The 19,639-nt window shown below is 37.6% G+C and overlaps 1 protein-coding gene across 1 annotated transcript in view; it reads left to right on the top strand.

Annotated features, from left to right (window-relative positions):
* ERMP1 (endoplasmic reticulum metallopeptidase 1) overlaps nucleotides 1-19,013 on the top strand; it is a 19,898-nt gene extending 885 nt beyond the window's left edge. Inside the window, exons 2-16 of the mRNA XM_010586062.1 lie at nucleotides 26-186; nucleotides 671-972; nucleotides 4,344-4,471; nucleotides 4,824-4,929; nucleotides 5,814-5,960; nucleotides 8,082-8,174; nucleotides 9,563-9,775; nucleotides 10,696-10,916; nucleotides 13,513-13,687; nucleotides 14,289-14,479; nucleotides 15,097-15,249; nucleotides 15,785-15,987; nucleotides 16,731-16,846; nucleotides 17,315-17,478; nucleotides 18,627-19,013. Of these exons, the coding sequence (XP_010584364.1) occupies nucleotides 26-186; nucleotides 671-972; nucleotides 4,344-4,471; nucleotides 4,824-4,929; nucleotides 5,814-5,960; nucleotides 8,082-8,174; nucleotides 9,563-9,775; nucleotides 10,696-10,916; nucleotides 13,513-13,687; nucleotides 14,289-14,479; nucleotides 15,097-15,249; nucleotides 15,785-15,987; nucleotides 16,731-16,846; nucleotides 17,315-17,478; nucleotides 18,627-18,791 (2,538 nt within the window). The 3' untranslated portion in view covers nucleotides 18,792-19,013. The remainder of the gene's footprint in view (nucleotides 1-25; nucleotides 187-670; nucleotides 973-4,343; nucleotides 4,472-4,823; nucleotides 4,930-5,813; nucleotides 5,961-8,081; nucleotides 8,175-9,562; nucleotides 9,776-10,695; nucleotides 10,917-13,512; nucleotides 13,688-14,288; nucleotides 14,480-15,096; nucleotides 15,250-15,784; nucleotides 15,988-16,730; nucleotides 16,847-17,314; nucleotides 17,479-18,626) is intronic.
* The last annotated feature ends 626 nt before the right edge of the window (nucleotides 19,014-19,639 follow it).

Genomic DNA, 19,639 nt, shown 5'->3' with positions numbered 1-19,639 from the left:
TCCCGGCTCGGCGGCGTCCCGTTAGAGGTGTCGGCGCAGCGGGTGGGAGTCCGGCGGGCTGGCTGAGGCTGAGCCGGTGCGGGCCTCTCCCGTCAGCTGCTGGGTTACCGTCCTTCGCGGAACGCTGGGGTCTTCCCCTGCCCTCGGCGAGAGCTCGGAGCCCGCTCGGGCACTCGCGGAACATAGGTGAGAATGTTGTGAGGGCTCCAGGTCTCGTACTGGCTGCCCCTTAGCGGTGCCCTTTGGGGCTGACCGAACAGCGCGTGCTCTCGTCGTATTATGAAGGGCTGGGCGTAGGGGAAAGTTTCTTTGCAGATTCTTAGTTGGTGTAAATCTTGCTAAGAGTGTGCTTATTCAGGAGTGATTCTTCAGCTTCTCCGTTTACCCTTTTGTTTCTTTTTGCGTTGATATGTTCAAGACAGGAAACCGGTAGTTTGGTTTATTATTGTGATAGGTAGGATGAGGAGCCCTGAGTAAAGATCAGTACTGTATGCCCGTTACCGTAATGATCTTTGGCATCTTGACTACAGTGATCTCCAGATGGCTTTAGTCTCTTCCACTTCCTGTCAGTTTTGAAATACGACAATGTACAAAAACGTTACCGCTGTAGATAAGTTGCCTACTAAATGTTGAACGTGTTGATGCTGAATGTGTAATTTGTCTCTTACAGGGGGTATCTTGACAACATAACGGCAATTGGGCCCAGAACAGTTGGAAGTCCAGAAAATGAAGTTCTTGCAGTTAACTACCTCTTAGAACAAATTCAGGCAATAGAAAGAGAAAGCACAGATGCTCACAAGATATCTGTAGACATACAGAGGCCCACCGGCTCCTTCAGTATTGACTTTTTAGGAGGCTTTACTAGTTACTATGCAAATATAACCAATGTCATAGTGAAGCTGGAACCCCGAAATGGAGCTGAGCATGCAGTGTTATCCAATTGTCACTTTGATTCCGTACCGAATACCCCAGGTAGGTCCACATGTTCATTCTGTTTTTCTGTATATTACATGAGCCCCAGAGCTTGGCTCGCTGTCTTCTCGTATCAAGCAGCATTATAGCCACATGCTAGAATACTGCATGTGTCAACTCGTCTGCTTGATTTCCATGAGATTCAGTATTTAGAGTGACAGGTTGGTCCTATGAAAGTCAGGATTTCACTCTTACTTTCTGGTAGGCAGCAAATTAAAGATACTATATTTAGATTTCTAGAAAGTTTGGTTATATCTGACTTCCTTGTAATTCACTGCTTACGCATATGGTTCGTGTGCTGCTTCCACCTGTTGTTCAGGTCTTTCCATACTTCTGTAGTGATTTAATCCTGGCTTTCCTTTCACAGGATGCTTTGTGCCAGAGAATGTTCCCACTCCCACTAACCAGTCTGTGTTTTCCCCTCCCTTTGCGGGTATTGTACTTTATATCAAATTTTTAGTGTTATATCCTTAAGCGATGCCAATTTTTTTTTTCTTTCTGCATTCAAAGCTTCTGCCTCAAAAGACTGTAGTGATCAAAGATTAAGGTACTGTTGCCGTGGTAGTGTGTACATCTCTCTCGCTGCTACTTTCACCGTCACTGTTGCGTAGTCTCTTATTCTTGTCCCTCTGCATTTTTATAAACCTAATCATGTTAAATAATTATTGCAGCAAGGGTGTAAACAGCTTTGTAAATACATGGTTTTAACAGTGCCAGGAAGGTAGGGAACTGAAAACTGCAGGAAAACATTCATTGCAACACTCAGCTACAGGTGTGTGTGTGCCTGTCATTGCGGTTGAATAATACCTACAGATTTCAGTCACTAACAGCACAGCTTTTACTGAAGTTTCTTCACTTACACCCCACGTGGTATTTTATTTTGGGGGGTAAACCTTCTGTTCTTGAGCACATGCAAATAGCCTTCATTATTGAGAAAACAGTTGGGTATTGGGTAGAGAAACAAAAACTTGCTGTACTCTTTGTGCCTCTTTTCTGTCAACAGATAGTATACAGAACTTCTCTTTCTCCTCAGTCATGTTTAGGCAAGATGAGTCTCCAAATGAAGCTTAATAACCGCATGGTTATTATACATGCTCTGTGATTTAGGAACTTCAGAGATGCTAATTACTGTATTTATAGTCTAAATATGGCTCCCTAGACTTAGAGTACTTCACAGGCATAATACAATGATTATTGAAAACTGCCTTTAAAGTGATGCCCGAGGTAAATTGTGTGTATGTTTCTATGGGTTGTAACACAGGATTATGTTTACATCAATTACTTTCTTTATAGTTACTCTCACAGTAAAATATTTCACCCACCTTGCACAGAGGTGCCAAAAAATTTTAGGGATTTTTATAGGATTGTACAGAAATCTGTGGAGGAGCTAGAAATCGGCCTGTATGCTTGCCTTTATTCAGAAAGCAGCCTAGCCCTTTACCACAACAGTGAGGAACTGCTCTGTGTTTTGTTGTCTTAGTGTGAAACTTGCACATAACCTAAGCAACAACCTTTTGTTTTCTATTCTTCTGTATTTCTGTAAGTTATTTGTTTACATTTTTTTTGATTTTCAAAAATGTGTTATTTAACCAGAATCATCAGGACTCAGTGGTTAATGAGTAATATAGTTGAAAATCAGATAATAAAACATAATCTGCTGTTGATGCTTATGCATATGAAATGAGTAAAGTAAAACTCAGTAAACCATTAGAGCTTCAGTGTTAGAAAGCTTGAGTTCCTTGTGAAGGAAAAACACAGTAAATTTCTAAAACATGTCTCTTGTTCTAATGGTACTAATTTTTACGGCCTATTTGATTCTTTTCTAATAAACTTGAAAGCAGAAACATCCTTAAAATTATCATCGCAGATATAGCTGATAACATGGTTTTATTATTAATCTCCCATCAGTTTTGCCGTATATGAAGTATTTGAGGATGATAACTTTCTCTTTGAGCTTGTGTCATAGTCTATGGCTACATGGCTGCTTTACTCAGATGTAAATCTGTATGTTTGTTGAAGCCAATAACTTGTTTTTCTTAGCTTCACAGCAAGGCAGATAAGTGATTAGTCTCGCTGAAAACTATAATCGCTTGTCTGCTGAGTTCTCAACACAGCATAAATTAGATAAAAGAACTCAGTGTGGCCAAGAGTAGACTACTGATAAATTCGGGTGGCAATATAATCAGGGCTTTAAATCAGATGTTTGGCGGGGGCTTTTTGGAAAGCTTTTGGCAGAACAAGTAATTAATTTCTGAGAAATAGATCAGAGAACAGTGTATTGGAAAGATTTTGGTTTTATTTATTTATTCTAAAGTACTTCCATACAATAAGCTAAGGCTAAAATTTAGACTGAGATTTGTATGGGGAATATGCCCTTTTCATGGAAGGGGCAGATATGTCTAAATTCTGCCAAGTTACAAGCTTTGGAAAAGCTGGGGTTTTATGTGTAAATTAAACAGTTTTAGCAGCTAACAAGTCTGTCCTAATTGCGTGCTGAGGCCTGACCACACTGTCGTCATCTCAATGTACATCAGCATTATATATGCAACCCAGGCCTGAAGGAATGAGATTAAATTTCTCTGTTTGCTTCTAAATGTTATTGATTAGAGTGGGGTAGGGAGATGCTACAGCTTGCACCAAAGTGAGGGACATGGAGCAATGGGTGACCTTGGCTGAAAGATGGGTGCTTAATCAAGATAAAAAAAGTGGTGGGGCATGGGAGGAGGTGTGAGGAAGTGAGAGTAAGTCTAGAATAGTGTTGGATGAGGAACTCGAAGAGAACAGACTACTGAGCTCAGAGCAAAAGGGGTTTTCTGCAAATAAAGAAGGGTGGTAGAAAGCATCTGGTCATGAAAATACTGTATTATTATGTATACTTTCATTTTAAGAATGTGTAAAGGTGTGAATTCTGGTGTTTCGTTTGCTTTACTTTGCAGTCTTGGCCTTGTGTTACTTTGAGGTTTTGTCCACTTATTGAATGCATTGTAACAGCGTAGAATGCTTTAGGGAGACTTGTGTGGGAATGTTTATTTTTTTAAATTTGAGTATGCTGTAAGTGAAAATTAATTCCTTCTTTATTTGTATTGTTCTTAGAAAAATAGATAATGATCACTTTGCTTGCTTAGTAACCTAGTTAGTCTGCTTTGCTTGAGCAGTAGTATTGGATCTGGTATCTTGTACTTCACTTGCTCAACTTTTGAGCATTATTTTTCTGTCTGTCATTGCTTTTAACTAGTATAGACACAGGGTACAAGCAGTAGCAGAAAATGTACGAAAGCTTGGCATAATTGTACCTCAGATTATCTTCTCTGGTCTTTGTTGCAGTTCTGTGTGTTTGTTGTAAGCCATACTATTCTGCTGATTATTTTAAGGTGCCAGTGATGATGCTGTTAGCTGTGCAGTGATGCTTGAAATACTCAACACACTTTCAAAATCATCAGAGCCCCTGCAGCATGCTGTCATATTCTTATTTAATGGTGCAGAAGAAAATATTTTGCAGGTGAGAATATGCCAGAATTACAAAATATATCTCAAAGCTGTGTATTAAGACTCTGGCAAAGCAAAGAGTAACTGCAGATATGGCTTGTATTTAATCTGTTGAAATACAGTTAAATGCCAGTCTTAACATTCTGAGGAAAATGTATTTGATTTCAAAGGGAAAAATATACTTATATTAAGAATATTGTCCATATTAATTTAATTAGAAGACTTGGATTTTCTGCATCTGTTTGTGTTGTAAGTGATCTGGCTGCCTTGTCCAATCTTGAGTTATGATCATATGTGATGGAAAATAACATTTAGGCTGGTCTGGAAGATATTTGACCTACATTTTTTTTTGTTTTCCCATCAAGGCTAGTCATGGCTTCATTACACAACATGAGTGGGCCAAGTCAATTAGAGCTTTTATTAACCTGGAGGCAGCAGGTGTAGGAGGAAAAGAACTTGTTTTTCAAACAGGTATGAGCTTGCAATGTGTCCAGTTTCTACACTAGGATAATTTGATAATAAACAATGTAGACTTGAAGGAGTATTGAAAGTGACTCATAAGCAACAGACAGGAGAACCTCTGTGCCTCTCTCCCAGCCCTGTGTGGCAAATAAGTTGCTCTCCATCTTTATATACTTGTAGGCTAAAGCACTGCCACAGAAGTTGCCTCATAGGTGGGAAGCCTGTGTAGAACAGAATTACAGAAGTTGTATTTACCTTTTACATCAAGGTAGTAAGGAGAAAAACAGATTTGGATATCTTGTATGTCTTGCATACTTATATTTCATATGCTTTATTTAATTTTCACAGCAGCTCTTTCAAAATCTATGCAGGGAGTTGTTGGCATTAGAACTCCATCTGCTGCTCAGGAAGCAGCAAAACTTCTGCGTTTTGTAGGCTACAGTTAAACTTCTGCTCCATCCTAGTTGGACTGCAGGCTTCCATCTACTGCTGGAGCCGCTTAATTGTTTACTTGCACTGAACGCTTTAGTGGAGAGACTTTTCTCTAAACAACAATTTTGAGGTGTGATACATAGATGATAAATTGGAAACTCTGCCAAAGGTTGTGACTTCTTCATTAGTGCTGGGTCTTTTTTGAGAGATGGCTTATATACTCTGCCAATGAACACTCCAGGTATCAGTGCTTTCCACCCCACACCCCAAGTGTAACTGATTCTTTCTCTCAAGTATGAGTCATTCAGCTGACACAAATGCAGTTAGTATATACCCTGTGGGGCAACAGAGTTAAAACTCTAGTAGTTCCTTTGCATTATTTATTTGTTACCGTAAAGATAGATACCGTCACTGAAGTTCAAAAAGTGGTTATTGTGGAATTTCTGCTCATCTTTTCTTAGGACCTGAGAATCCTTGGTTGGTACAAGCATACGTAGTTGCAGCCAAACATCCCTTTGCCTCTGTGGTGGCACAGGAAATATTTCAGAGTGGCATTATCCCAGCAGATACAGACTTCCGTATCTACAGGGACTTTGGCAATGTTCCAGGTATGTTATCACAAGGCATGTCAATGTGCATTATGCAGCCATTTATCTTAAGTTTATAACAAGGAGACCTTTCTATAGTTCACTATGTGAACGTCCTCAAATTTGGTTTGTCTTTCAGTTTGGGAGCAAATTTTCCTGCTTTTTTGCTGAGGCAAGAGCCTTTAGATTTGGTTTGTCATGTAGGTTATTAAGGATTTTTTTTTGGAGACTGTTGTTTTCCAGAAAGAAACTACATGGTAGAAAAGTTTCCTCAAAATCAGGAAAACACTGCATGAATTAACAGTATGCTGTTAAATATTCTGTTTTGAAACATTTTGGTAATGGTGCCAATAACCTGCTTGCAAGAATTAAATGTCTGTACCTAATGGATAAACCATAATCATCTTTTTTAAAGACAGAAATGTAGTAATTAATGCATTTTTGTTACTTTTTTTTTTGTCATAATCAAACAGGACAGCAGTTACTGGTTTTGCTAATCTGTTTACAGTTTGCTATCCATTCTGCAGAGAATGACCAGTGGGGAAAAAATGTGGTACACACAATGCAAACACAATTCAAAGGAGTGTAGACTTCTGTAAAATCCTTGCTGTCTGGCACAGGTGGTCATTGGAGTCACTTTCAAGAAAAGTGATATTTCTGAATTGATTATTGGAACAAAACATGTTGGTATATTCTGAACTGTTCCAAAGTGTGCTTCTAGCTTGAAAATAAAGCAGCTGATTTTGTACAATGTGTTCTTTATTTGTTCAGAATTGTACCTGGATCATAAATGAATTCTCACTGAACTCTGTTTTTTCTAGACAAATAGAAATAGAACAATTGAGTTAAAAGAAGTAGTTTGTTCCTCGTTGTCTACTGGTAGAATTGAGGAGTGATTTGTTAAACCTCTGCAAAACTGTGGGGATTCAGATTGCAGACAGCAGCTTTTTGCATGTGCAGCTGAGGTGGTGTGTGTTTGGGATACACTGAATGTATAACTGATTTTGTAGAAAACCTTTTTTTTTGTAAATATTTTTGTTTGTTTTTACAAATTAGTTGGACTTATAATTTAAGAGTTCTCAGACTGGCTAGTTGAAAAGCTGTTTACAAGTTAGATGTAAAAAGAACATACCTGGTATTTTGAGAAGGTGTTCATATAGTTTGAAAGTGCTGCTTTTACTTACTTTACAGTGTGGATCTCTATTTACTAGTAAATGTTTGGAAAGCACCTTGTGCATCTTTTCTGAAGCTGAGATGATTAAGAATTTTCATGTGTTTCTCCAGTAGAGATGAGTTTGTGTACAGATGTCATGCAAATCAATACATTAGAAAGGACAGATATTTTAAAATGTTTTAAAGTGTTCTTTTTTAAATACATGTGTGTTGTGGTTTAAGCCCACACAGCAACTTGTCACCATGCAGCTGCTCACTCACTCTATTCCCCACCCCCACCCCGCCCCACACTTCAATGGGATGGAGAAGAGAATCAAAAAAAAAAGTAAAACTCATTGATTGAGATAAGAACAATTTAACAACCAAAGTAAAATAAAATGTAATATTACTAATAAAAAATATAATAATAATTGTAATAGAAAGGAAATAACACAGAAAAACACTCCAAGAAAAGACAAGTGATGCACAATGCAATTGCTCACCACCTGTGGATTGCTGCTTGGGCATTGGTCAGTAGGTGGTGAGCAATTGCATTGTGCATCACTTGTCCTGGGTTTTTTTTTTGTTTTGTTTTGTTTGGGGGTTTTTTTGTTACATTCCTTTGCATTATTATTATTATTGTTGTTGTTGTTAGTATTGTTAGTATTACATTTTATTTTACTTTAGTTATTAAATCATTCTTAACCAACGGTTTATTTTTTCTTTCTGATTCTCCTCCCCATCCCACTGGGTGGAGGGGGAGTGAGCAAGTGGCTACGTGGGGCCTAGTTGCTGGCTGGGCTTAAAGCACGACAACATGGAATCCTTGTTAGTCTTCCTTCTACAAAGCAGACTATTTTGTTCATTTTTAAGGATAGTGAGTGGGCTACAAAGTAGAACAATGTTTTTGGTGAAAGATATCTGAGGCTTTCACATGTTTTGAGGTTTTAGGTTTACGTAATTTCAAACATGCTTTTTCTCTCTCTGTAGGAATAGATTTGGCTTTTATTGAAAATGGCTATATTTATCATACAGAATATGACACATCAGACAGAATTTTAACAGATTCCATTCAGAGAGCAGGTTGGTATTTCAAGAATTTGGTAATTTACTGAAGAGCAGTGTTGTAGCTGCTTTTTCATTTTGCTGTAAGACTACCATCGCAAGAAATTCGTAATTTTAATTACACATTTAGAACATGCTAGACATGTTCTAAAGAACAAAGAATTAACTGAATGCATGTCTTTCAAATACAAAGGAAGTATTTTGTCAACTTGAGAAGAAAAACTTTATCAGCATCCAGTGATGTTCATTTGAAAGTAACTGTGGAATCTAGTTAAGGTTATAATCTAGCCGTTGATACCTGATTGTTTAGTGTTCTGTGTTTGTTTTCTCTCAGTAAGTCCCCTTATTGATTCATGTTCATCATGAGAAATTTATGGTTATGTTGGTGGCATAGTGACTGATCTGCCAACAGAGTTTTTCTCTTGTAGAATATATCTCAGTCAAATTTCTGTGGTAGCACACAGACTGTGGATAAACAGGATTTATTTTCTACTAACAGGTTGTGCTCATAGCAGGCTATTTGACATACTGCAGTAAAGAAAATTACAGTAAGACCTTTAGTTTTGCAGGAAGAATTAACGTAATCCTAAATGCCTGCAGGATTTTGACCATTTCCCTGATTAAGCTTATACAGAAGCCAGCTTAGATGACCAACATGAATAAGAGTTTTAAATGCTTTCTTGTGCCAATGCAGTTGCAAGACAGTAACACTTCTAAATTCCTGTTGGACAGGTGATTGTACTGGTCATGGTAGTTACATAGAACATCTCTTGCTAAACATATCACAGCTAAAAAAAAAAAAAAAAGACAAACTTTTTGGCCAGTAAGCACTTTTACGCATCAAGCAAAAGCAAAATGAAAGTTGAGAACAATTGTTTCGATTACATGTGTTTTGGCTGTACTGGGAGAAAGGAAAAGGTTGTTGATACCTGTAGGCCACAAAGGAAAATAATCTCCTTGTCTCCTACCTTAAAGTCATCTAGGGAAAGAAAGGCACATCATGCACAGTCACTGAAACATGGAGGTGTTACTAGTGGCAAGGAGAAGAGGATTAAGTTAGGAAATTACAAACTCATCTATGGGTTAGTCTTGAAGTCCGGTGCCTTAATATCAGACCTGAAGAAGGGCTTATGGGCTGGAAGCTTGATTACTCCCTTCATTGCAACAGTGTTTAAATACATGAAGCTTCCCAAGTATACTTATTTTAGTGACAGCTGTATAGATTAACTCATGAAAATAGTATGCTGTGCATACCATGGAATACCTATTTCAGAATCATCAGTTGTATATTCATGTCTTTGAGGATATTTCAATACAGTTTTATTTTTAAGAACACTTGTATTTTAAAGAATGCTGTGTACTAATTCATCAACCCTGATGTAGTTATGTATCTGCTTTTTTAATAGGTGACAATATTCTAGGTGTCCTAAAATACCTAGCAACATCAGATAAGTTGGCTAAATCTTTTGAGTATCGACATGGAAATGTTGTGTTCTTTGATGTACTTGGTTTATTTGTCCTGGCTTATCCTGCTCGTGTTGGCACCATCATGAACTATATTACAGCAGCAATTGCTTTTCTTTATTTAAGCAAGAAAGTATTACAGCCCAAAACTAGAGGTAAGCCTAGTTGTTAAAAAAAAAAAAAATCAATCATATTACTCTTTAATGAACAGCAGTTAGTAGATGGAGAAGTATTCAGATGATTAAGGCATCTTTTTAGATAAACTTCAGAAATAAATTTTAGGTGTGCAGCATAACATAGGAGATGCTTTGTGTTTTTTAAATCAACTGTGAATAATTCTGATGAAGACAGATTGTAATAGGCCTAGATGTCTAGCATTTATGAATCATGATTACATCTCTTATGCTTTCATGAAAAGTAAATCATTTAAAGATCTAAAAATGGAAAACAAACACCAAAACTTTCTTAGTATCTATATAAACTCATTGTTCTGGTAGCACAGGTAGGGCTTCAGAGTTCCTTCTTTAACACCTGTCCATAGGCAGGAGCAAATAAGTAAACAACAAATGGGAAAAAGACAGCAAAGCTTAAGAAAGGGTGTAAAACAACTTAAATCTTCTAGTTAGACCTTTTAGGGTATGTGTAGGAGCATACCTCTCTAAAAAAAAAAAATCAAACCAAAAAAACCTGCCAACCTGCCTCCCCCACCCCAAAATACAGCAAACTTTTTCTGGAGTAAGAAAGTTACAAGAAAAGCTAGTCCAACTTTTTTTTTTTTTTTGAGACGTGGCTCCACTGGTGCCCTAGAGAAATTTTTACTATCGGGAACATGGTAATCTGCAAAATACACTATTACTCTGGGAATAAATCTTGCAGCAGGGAAGACTGCAAAAAGACTTGCAAAGAAATAGGCTAAGTGATTTAGACTATGCTGTTAAGAAATCTTCAGAGTGGACTCCTCATGCAATTTTACTTTGGTCATTAAAGCAATTATACAGTGGGGTAAACTACAGTCTTGGTGATAGTCTGGAGTAGAATACATGACTGTTGAATCAATCTTCTTTCTTCTTCATAGCTATTCATAACCTGAAGAAATTCTCTACTGCATTCGGCGTAACACTGATAAGTTGGGTCTGCACACTGGTGACAGTCCTTATAGTGGCAGTGTTCATCTCTGTCATTGGACGATCTCTTTCTTGGTACACCCATTTCTATGTTTCCGTGTTTCTGTATGGCACTGCAGCTGCAGCTAATCTTGTTCTTGTGCATACACTAGCCAAGAAGTTCTTCCTCAAGGTAAGCTTGACTTCATTGCTAATGTTGAAGGGTAATGTAGTGTTTAATCTGTGGAAGACTTAATTTTTTAGTTGATTAAAAAGATGCAAAAGGTTTTCTGTATTGGACAGAAGTATTTAAAATGTTGCTGTAAAAATTGCTACATCTAAGCGTGGGGATGGCTCTACTAAATCAGAGAGTTAAGAGCTTTGTGATTTAAGGCTTTCTCCTTGCTAATGACCTTCAGGAGCTGCTTCAGAAAAAAGGGCAAAAACCTGGTAGAATACAGTGTAAGGTACTGTTTCTTTCTCTATCTGCACCTTGCCTTCCTGCCATCACTTCAGTGATAAGCGCGCAGAGCAACAGCTGGAGAATTTAGGGGTTTTGATACTTTTCAATGTTTTTGATGATAATTACAGAATCTACATATATACTGGAACGTTCTTTGAATCTTACCACATTGTTGCCTCTGAATGTACTTCCATGACAGGTTCCCTAAATTTAATAGTTTATTTTGGTACAGTACCTCCTTATGTATCTTTTAGTATTTTTATTCTTTACTTATTCTGATTTATCATTTACATTTTGTTGTGAAACTTGGAATTCCAGTTCTCTCTGTTTTATTCTGTTCTTTTATTATGCATGTTTTGGTGATGTCATTTGTATTTCTAACATTCTAAGCAAATAATATGATTTTTTTTCAGGTGGTTCATTTGAGAGCTTTTTTTCTTACATCTGTCAGAATTTCTAGTTCTGTCGTGCCCTCTTCCAATACAGTAATCTGTGCTGTACAGAGCTTTCTAAATGAAGCTGTTGTAAAAATTTTGAGTGGTCATCCATCCTTCTATGATCATTCTGATTGTTAGTTGTTTTGACCACAGCTGGAGATGGAACAGAGCTCTTGATAGTCCATGCTCTTTTCTACAACAGGTAAAGGTCATTTAGGCCCCTGCAAGGCTCGGTGAGGATTCGGTGGTGTTACCTTTCCATTGCTGTCATTCGTCATGATTACTGTCTATCTACCTTTTTTGCTTAGAATTCTTTTTTATGGACTAACCAACGTGATTCTACTTGCGTAGTAATGGCATAATTGTAGCTCACAACAGTCCCATATGTTTAGATGATAGTTTAATGATTTTATATTAAAAACAAATAGGGCTGTGAGGTTGTGCCTTGAGGTATCTGACAGATGATGCTCTTCCAGGGCAGAAGCTGACTGCTTGAGCCTGTTAGGTTTAGGTTTTAGGCGCAGTAGTATTCAGTTGTTCAGCTTGCTGTTACTTATCTTCTCTGCCATTTGTACAAGCTTTGGGCAAGAGAATTTAGGAAACATAAGATGTCAGCCAAATCCAGCTTCATCCTTGGATGTGAAGAAGTTTTAAGAATTTACTGAAATTTGATTGTATGGAAAGTTTGGGTGGATCCATCATGTCATTACCTGGAAGTGTTTTTTTTTAAATTGTTTGGGGGAGGGGAATGTTAACTGGTATATATATATGGTGGTGTCCTTTTGTGGAAAAGATGAGCCAATTATAAAAGAGATGTGATATTCCCATTTTCTAGTCTTTTGGAAGAGTTGATGGGAGACCATACTTTGATAACAGTTCAGCCGTTCCAGGCCCTGGATTTACTTCTTGCTTGCTGATTGTCTGATCAGATCAACCAACTTGATGTCATGAGTCTCTTAATTTTCTTGCATGCTGCAGTTTGCAATACACCATACAGTTTATGCTGCCTCTGTAACTTACATTGTACTTAAAGAGTTGCATAAAAATTTTGGAAGCTAATCTCTTTCTTGGCTATCACAGGCAATGCCTTGGTGTTTTCTGTTGTGAATTAATAAGCTTTTTGTTTTGAAGTAGGTTTGGCAACTCATATGTTTCTTCCCCCCCCCCCTTTTTTTTTTCCTACTCAGCCTGAAACTGAACTACACGCTTTTTGATAGCCGTTGTTCACGCAAGCAGTTGTTCTTGCTGCTAGCAGGTTTCACAGTTAAGAATCTTGCACTACAAACACTGTAGCATTGCCCATGTAACCTAAAAAAAGCCCACAAAACCAAATTACATTTTTGAAGGTTAAACTTCCTTCCTTTTTGAAAAGGTATCTAGTATTACCTGACCCATGACAGTGACAGCTGTGGACTAGTAACTGAGCTTGTATAAGAAGTGTATCAACAGGTACTGTTCAAAAACAGGCTTAGAATTGCAGGAGATACAGATAATTTTTTCACACATAAGTACTGCATAACTTTTTTATATACTTCACAAATACCAATGCTTTTTATAAAAAGGCCTTATTTGCCTGTGTACCTGAAACATTAGCCTTCCATCTTCTTGGTGTTGTAATTTGTACATTCCCTTCCTCCCTTCACCCCAGCCCCTGTAATCTCTTTTTGAAGCTATGTCAGAGCAGATGTAAAAAATGAAAAAAAAAAAAAAAGTATACTGTCATGGATAACTCTAAATGGTAAGAAAATGGTGAGATGATGCTTGTCAAAATTGTTTTGTCCAGGGAAAACAATTATATACAAGAAATAAGGATTTTTTCTGTGTGTTATCATGAGATGTGATACATGGAATATGCTCAGTAATGAGTGTATTTGCTTTTTTTGTTACAGAATATGAATGAGCAGTACCTGGGAGATATTTTTTTTGATGCCTCATTGATGATTTGGTCTATAACATTGACTGTGGTTACTCAGATGGGCCTTTGTTCAGCATTCATTTGCACGTTATGGGTAGCATTTCCTTTACTTGCTAAACTGATGATCCATAAAGAATTCAGCCAAAAAGGTATGAATTTTGAGGGGGGAGGTTGTATTCCAAAACCTCTGCCCCTACTATTGGATATTGAATGTTTTCCTCCAAACTGTTGTTTAAGCAAAAGAAATCCCAAACTTCGAATCTGAATAGTCAAAGTAACCATGTGACGTTTTTGTAACAAGGAAAGGTGTTCATGAACTAAGGACAGTTTGAAAGTATGGAGAAGCTCTTCAAAAAAAAAAAAAAAACAAACAACAAAAAAACCTGAAAAACTTACTGTGTCTCAAGCTAAAAAGAACAATACTATGTGAGGTTATTCAGTGATCAGATACTTTGATGGACAGTAAAGGTTGTTAAAAAATACTGTAATATTTAAACAGTGTTTGGAACAGAACACCTGTTTAAATTTTTTTTTGTAATACAAGAATTGTTTTGGGGTGTTTTTGGAAGAGTTACATTGGCATTGGCCATGTAAAATGAGATCCCCTTTTTATATCCGTGTAAGGGGTGAGGACCAGTATTGTGTATGGGACCTTGCAGCAGTATATGGATATATTAGTAAAGCTGTGTGTTTATGTCCTTTTAAGCTTTTACGATTTTTTTGTCTTTTGTTTTTTTGTGTCCCTTATAGGTGCCACAATGAAGTTTGTCATGGTGTACATGCTCGGAATGTTTGTTCCGTATCTGTATATGATGTATCTTAGTTGGACTGTATTTGAAATGTTTACACCTATTATGGGACGAAGTGGTTCCGAAATTCTACCAGATGTGGTGTTGGCAGGATTTATTGTGGTCATCACTATGATTCTGTCATCCTATTTTGTAAGTAGAATTTGTAAATGTTTAAAACATTTAAACTTTCTCTAGAGTTTAGAATCAATGTTTTTCTAAATTAATACTTGAAGTTAATGATCATTTGACAATATCTTAAGTGTTAAGGGAAACTTATAGGAAACATGTCAAAGATTCCATGTTTTGTGTTAGTCAAAGAAAAGTCATTGAAATGGGTTACAAAGATATATCTGCTCTATGATGATGTAGTAAAGATTGGTGTAAAATATGCAATTTAATGCTGGAGTTTGAACAGATATTCATTTCAGGTGAAGTATAGTATGTAGCTGAACAATACATATACTACACTTAAGAAAATTTCTTGGAGGTTTTTTTTTGTCTGCTGCCCTTGCCACAAAGGTTCTGAGTTTTTGTTGGCAGATGTTTTAAAAAACAGGAAACCATTGAAAGCTCCAGGAAGTACTCACGTTATTCATTTTGGTTATAAATACTGAGATTACTAAGAAATGTCTTGTGTCAGGTAGTACTTCCAATGGTATATTTTTAATGTACTTTCAGTTCCGTAGCTGGATTTTAGAGTTATACGAGTAGCGTCATATTTCTTAAATCTTGCAGTTTTATAACTGGGCTGTCTTTTTATTCTCTAGATTAACTTCATTTACCTTGTCAAAAGTACAAAAACGACGCTAATAACTCTAACTGCTGTGTTTGTAGTCACTCTGATTCTCGTTTGTAGTGGAATCTTCTTTCCTTACAGTTCTGATGCGGCTAATCCAAAGCCTAAGCGAGTCTTTCTCCAGGTAAGAAAAGCCTTGCATATCATATTGCCTCTGTTGGTTGCAAGAGTGTTTGTTTTTTTCAAAGCTTAACCCCCCACCCCACCTGCCCTCAAAAGAATAACCTTCCCTTTCTTGCTTGGTTTGAAAGCTCTAACAATTATTCCTGGATTTGAAAGAATTGCTAATGTTTCCCATGGTCAATCTCTGTGTTCAGGTTATCTGTCAGAGGAGCAGGCTTTTTTTAGGGGGTTTGAAGTGGGAGAGTTGAGTAAGCAATGATAATTTAAAAAGTGAATGTGATAGGAGATGAGCGAATACTTACAGGCACAGTCATCTTTTGAACATAGGTATTTTTATGGTATGTTTCTTTTATCTGAGTAATTCTCTCTATATATTCATAAATACTCAGAGATGTGTTCAGTGCGTACTGAAAATTGAGTAGACCTTAAGGATTGACACGGAGATATTTCAGAATCACTTCTGACTCTTCTGAACTGCGCAGGCTCCATCATCTTTCTCTGTGTCTTTTTCCTCCCCCCGCCCCCCCCCCCTCTAGCACACGAGTAGAAGATTTCATGATGTAGATGGAAATGTGGTTAAAAGTGACTCTGGTATATGGATTAATGGATTTGATTATAATGGGATATCTCACATAACTCCCCATGTACCTGAAATCAACGACACCATTAGAACTGCATGCGAGGAGCACGCTCCTTTCTGTGGCCTTCCTTGGATTCTGCCAGTGCATTTCATGTTCCGGTTGGTGTGAACACAGCTTCACTTGAGCGCTTACTGCCAAAGCACATTGGTCATTTATGCAATCTTGCTTATGTAAGGGAAGAAAAAGTAAGGCTAATCTTGGTCTAAAAGTAAATAATCCTTCCACTTCAGAAGACACACAAACTTCTGTCTAGGTGCAGTGTCTTCTGCCAGAATCTCTGCAAGAGATTGCTGGGTCTGCTGCAGGAGCTGTAGAAGTTGATGTGTGGAAAATCAATGTCAGCACCAGTGGAAAAAAAGGTGAAGGGGGCAGCCTTCCAAAGGGCAATTCAGAGTAGGAGTATGTATGTCTCTTCCCTTCTTCCCTGCCTCACCCCAGCTGACAGCAGAGGAAGTCTAAAGTAGCTGGTCTCCATGGAAGATAACAAGCTGCTGTGACTATTTCTCATACCCCAAGAATCTTCTGAGCAAAAAGTGTAGCAATTTGAAGAGGCAAATATTTTTACTTATTTTACTGTTTTGTAAATTAAGGCGGATGAAGGTAATGAACATAGAGGTGACTGTTTTTCTATTAATATGCACTTTAAATATTTGTCTGGCCATAAGATGCTAATTTTACCTGCCTTCTGCTAAGGTCAGTAACTTTTGAATATTTCATTTAGTAAGCACACAGTCAGCTATGCTGTACAAAAACTTCTTGGCTTCTCATATTTAGTACCTCTGAGTGTTGCATTGAGAATATGTTAAAAAGTTTGGGGTTTTGGTTTTGTTTTTTTCAACAGGAAAAACTGGTATCTTCCTGCTCCAGAAATTTTTCCAAGAAGCCCCCTTCACTTTAAAGTTCTGTCCAAGGAGCTGATGCCTTGGAACTCTGTGAGGTTAAGCTTTGAAGTATCTGGTGAGTGACTGAAGCTTCTGGTTTGTGATTTGTGTTTATTTTTATGCCGATAACAAATCAGGTTTTGACTCCAGTACTGCAGGTTCTAATGCCATTCCCAAGATAGTGAGCTTTGTGAGATTAGCATGAATTAATTCAGTTTCATAACACGCTAGAAGCTGTGGGTGTTGTGTTACAGTTGTTATTTGGGGTACTGATAACCTTGTCTATTTTGAGTAAGCCTTGATCTTTTTATACCAAGTCCTTTCTTAAAGTCGATTTTATAGCTCTGTCCCTCTCCTACATCATCATCTCATTTATCTCACCACTTAGAAATAATTGAAGCTTCTTCTGTACACAAGACAATTGCATCATGTTGTGAAAGACAGCAATAGTAATACATAGATAACATGCTACTACACAGGAAAATAGATGGTTCTTCTACCTCCACCTGTTGATACATCTAGATACATATCCCTGTCTCTGCAGGTCCAAGTCACATGTCTCTCTATGTTCGGCCACATGAAGGGTCGGTTCTGTCCACCTGGTCTCTCGGGGATGGTATACCAGTTGCTAGCTTAGGAGGAGACTATTTTGTGTTTTACTCCCATGGGCTGCAGGCTACACCGTGGCACTTCTGGGTAGAACTGACAGTGAGTATGCTGCTGCTGGAAATGCAGCAATCCCTTGGTCTGCCCTCTTGTCACCATTTCTGCGTTCTTATGTGAAAAATGTTATAATAACTTTCTTAAGCTTTGCTTTATTTGACAGATCCTAATTCTAGCTTCCCTCTTTTAATTTCTCCCTCAGCTTTATATATCAGCTCACATATATTTTTGATGCTTAGTCCACTAACTTGCCAAACAGCCAAAGGGAGAATATTTTCCGTGTCTCCGTGGTCTTAGGTTGTAAGTTTGGATTTCTCTGATCTTAATCTTATAGTTCTTGAAGTTTTATCTTTATTACTGTTATTTCAGAGTTCTTTTTCCTATTGTGAGTAGTTTCCTTTTGATGTATTTTGTTTGGTTGGTTTGGGGAAATTAGAGGGAGTCCTTGGTGGGAAACCTACCTGTCTTGAAGCTGAATAGAGTTGTAAAAGCTTTGTTTTCTAAATTTTCTTGTACATTATTTTCAGTTGGAAGCAAGGCTTCCAGCATTGCTGTTCCAGTGGGATTTATGACTTCCCTACTCTGTTAACTTGCCAGTGAAGAACTTTTTGCAGATCTATATGTTTTTTTATTACAGGTTTAACAGTGTCTTATTCTTTGAGTAAATATTACAAAAACCTTTGAAAGTTCAGGAAGTCCCTTGTTTCTTCCTGGATCAGGCAATGTAAACACTTAACCAAATAATTCTCTGAGGGTATTTGATAAAGGCAGACAGGAATCTGCAGTGTGATGAGCTTTGCAAGATTGATAGTGGCAAAGCTAGGCAGAAAAGCCTTTTCATCCTAAGGATCACAATAGAAGGATCAGTATAAATACTGTGTTGGAGTCCATGTCTTGATTTGTCAGCAAAATTAACAGATACAAACTTTGAAGTTGGAGCACATGCAAGCTATGTAATGTCAGAGGCACTGTGACCTGAATACCTAGTTGCAAGTTCAATTCATATTGAACTCATCATGTAATCAGACTGGTATGTTTGAAGACAGGAAGTGTTTTAACATATAGGACAAAAAGCTGCAGGATGAAGTTTGTTGCATAGATATCAAGTCTGTAGAAAAGTATATCTGGATTGATCTTATGTTTAAAAGCCATAAACAGTTATAAAGACTGTGTCGCCCTTTTCTCACTTTCAGGCCCCAGAAAAGCATTCTGATGGAATAGTCTCCCTCGCCATAGCAGCACATTACTTTTTTGGGGAAGATCAAAAGTCACCTCAACTCTATGCCTTACTGGAGAGGTTTCCAAACTGGACGTTTTCTTCTGGTTGGTCCTGCACTTACGACCTTTTTGTCTTTTAATGTTGACAGTAATGCAGCGCTAATAGGGTAATCTGTCTGATGCAGAATGCTGTTATAGCAAACACTTTCTAACAAGATGCCAGAGACTTTCACAAGAATTTAAAGTACTTTGGTGACAAATGGTGTTTCTTTGGCAGTTTGACTATTTAAAGACTACTGCTGTCTTGGGGATATGACTTCGTGTCAACATGAATGCAGTTCACCTTGGTTCTTCCACTGAAATGGCAGTTTCACTAGTGGGTTTCTTAAAAGGAAAACTGCATTTGACAAGGTAATGTTAGCATATTATGCCAATTGTAATGAAAGGGCCTCGTGAACTTATTTTGATATTATGTAAAATACAACTGTACTTCACGCACACGTGGGGACTATCACCTACCAATCCTATCCGTCCTATTAAAGTAAGACCTTCAGCTAAAGGATGCTTGTTCACGTGGTAGGGGGGCAGAGGTGGCAAAGTCCTAAACATTACTTTTGTCACTGGATGAAGTCACTGAAGCTATGCTGCTTGTGTAGGTTGCATTCCCAGTCCTTGGCAAATGTACAATGCAGAAAAATCGGTATTATGATGGAATGTGGTAACTATTTATCTAGATTATCTTCTCCAAATAATATGTTGCTGTTAAACTTAGTTCCTACCCTTTTGCCTGTCTCCTCAGTGTTACAACTTGAGTGGGTAAGTTTGACCTAACCATCGTATTGTGTTTTTTTTCCTGTTGGGATCTTTCAGTATCAGCATGTAAGCATGGGACTTGCTCTCTTGTATGTAAGAGTGCTAAGTCCCCGCTCCTTTATGTGGATGTCTTGTAATTAACCTACTTTATGCTTCAAGTTATCTTCTAATTTGT

This window comes from Haliaeetus leucocephalus, unplaced genomic scaffold (genome assembly GCF_000737465.1).
Source record: "Haliaeetus leucocephalus isolate CR32 unplaced genomic scaffold, Haliaeetus_leucocephalus-4.0 Scaffold139, whole genome shotgun sequence".
Classification (NCBI taxonomy): Eukaryota; Metazoa; Chordata; class Aves; order Accipitriformes; family Accipitridae; genus Haliaeetus; species Haliaeetus leucocephalus.
This window is presented reverse-complemented; position numbering and strand designations above follow the sequence as displayed.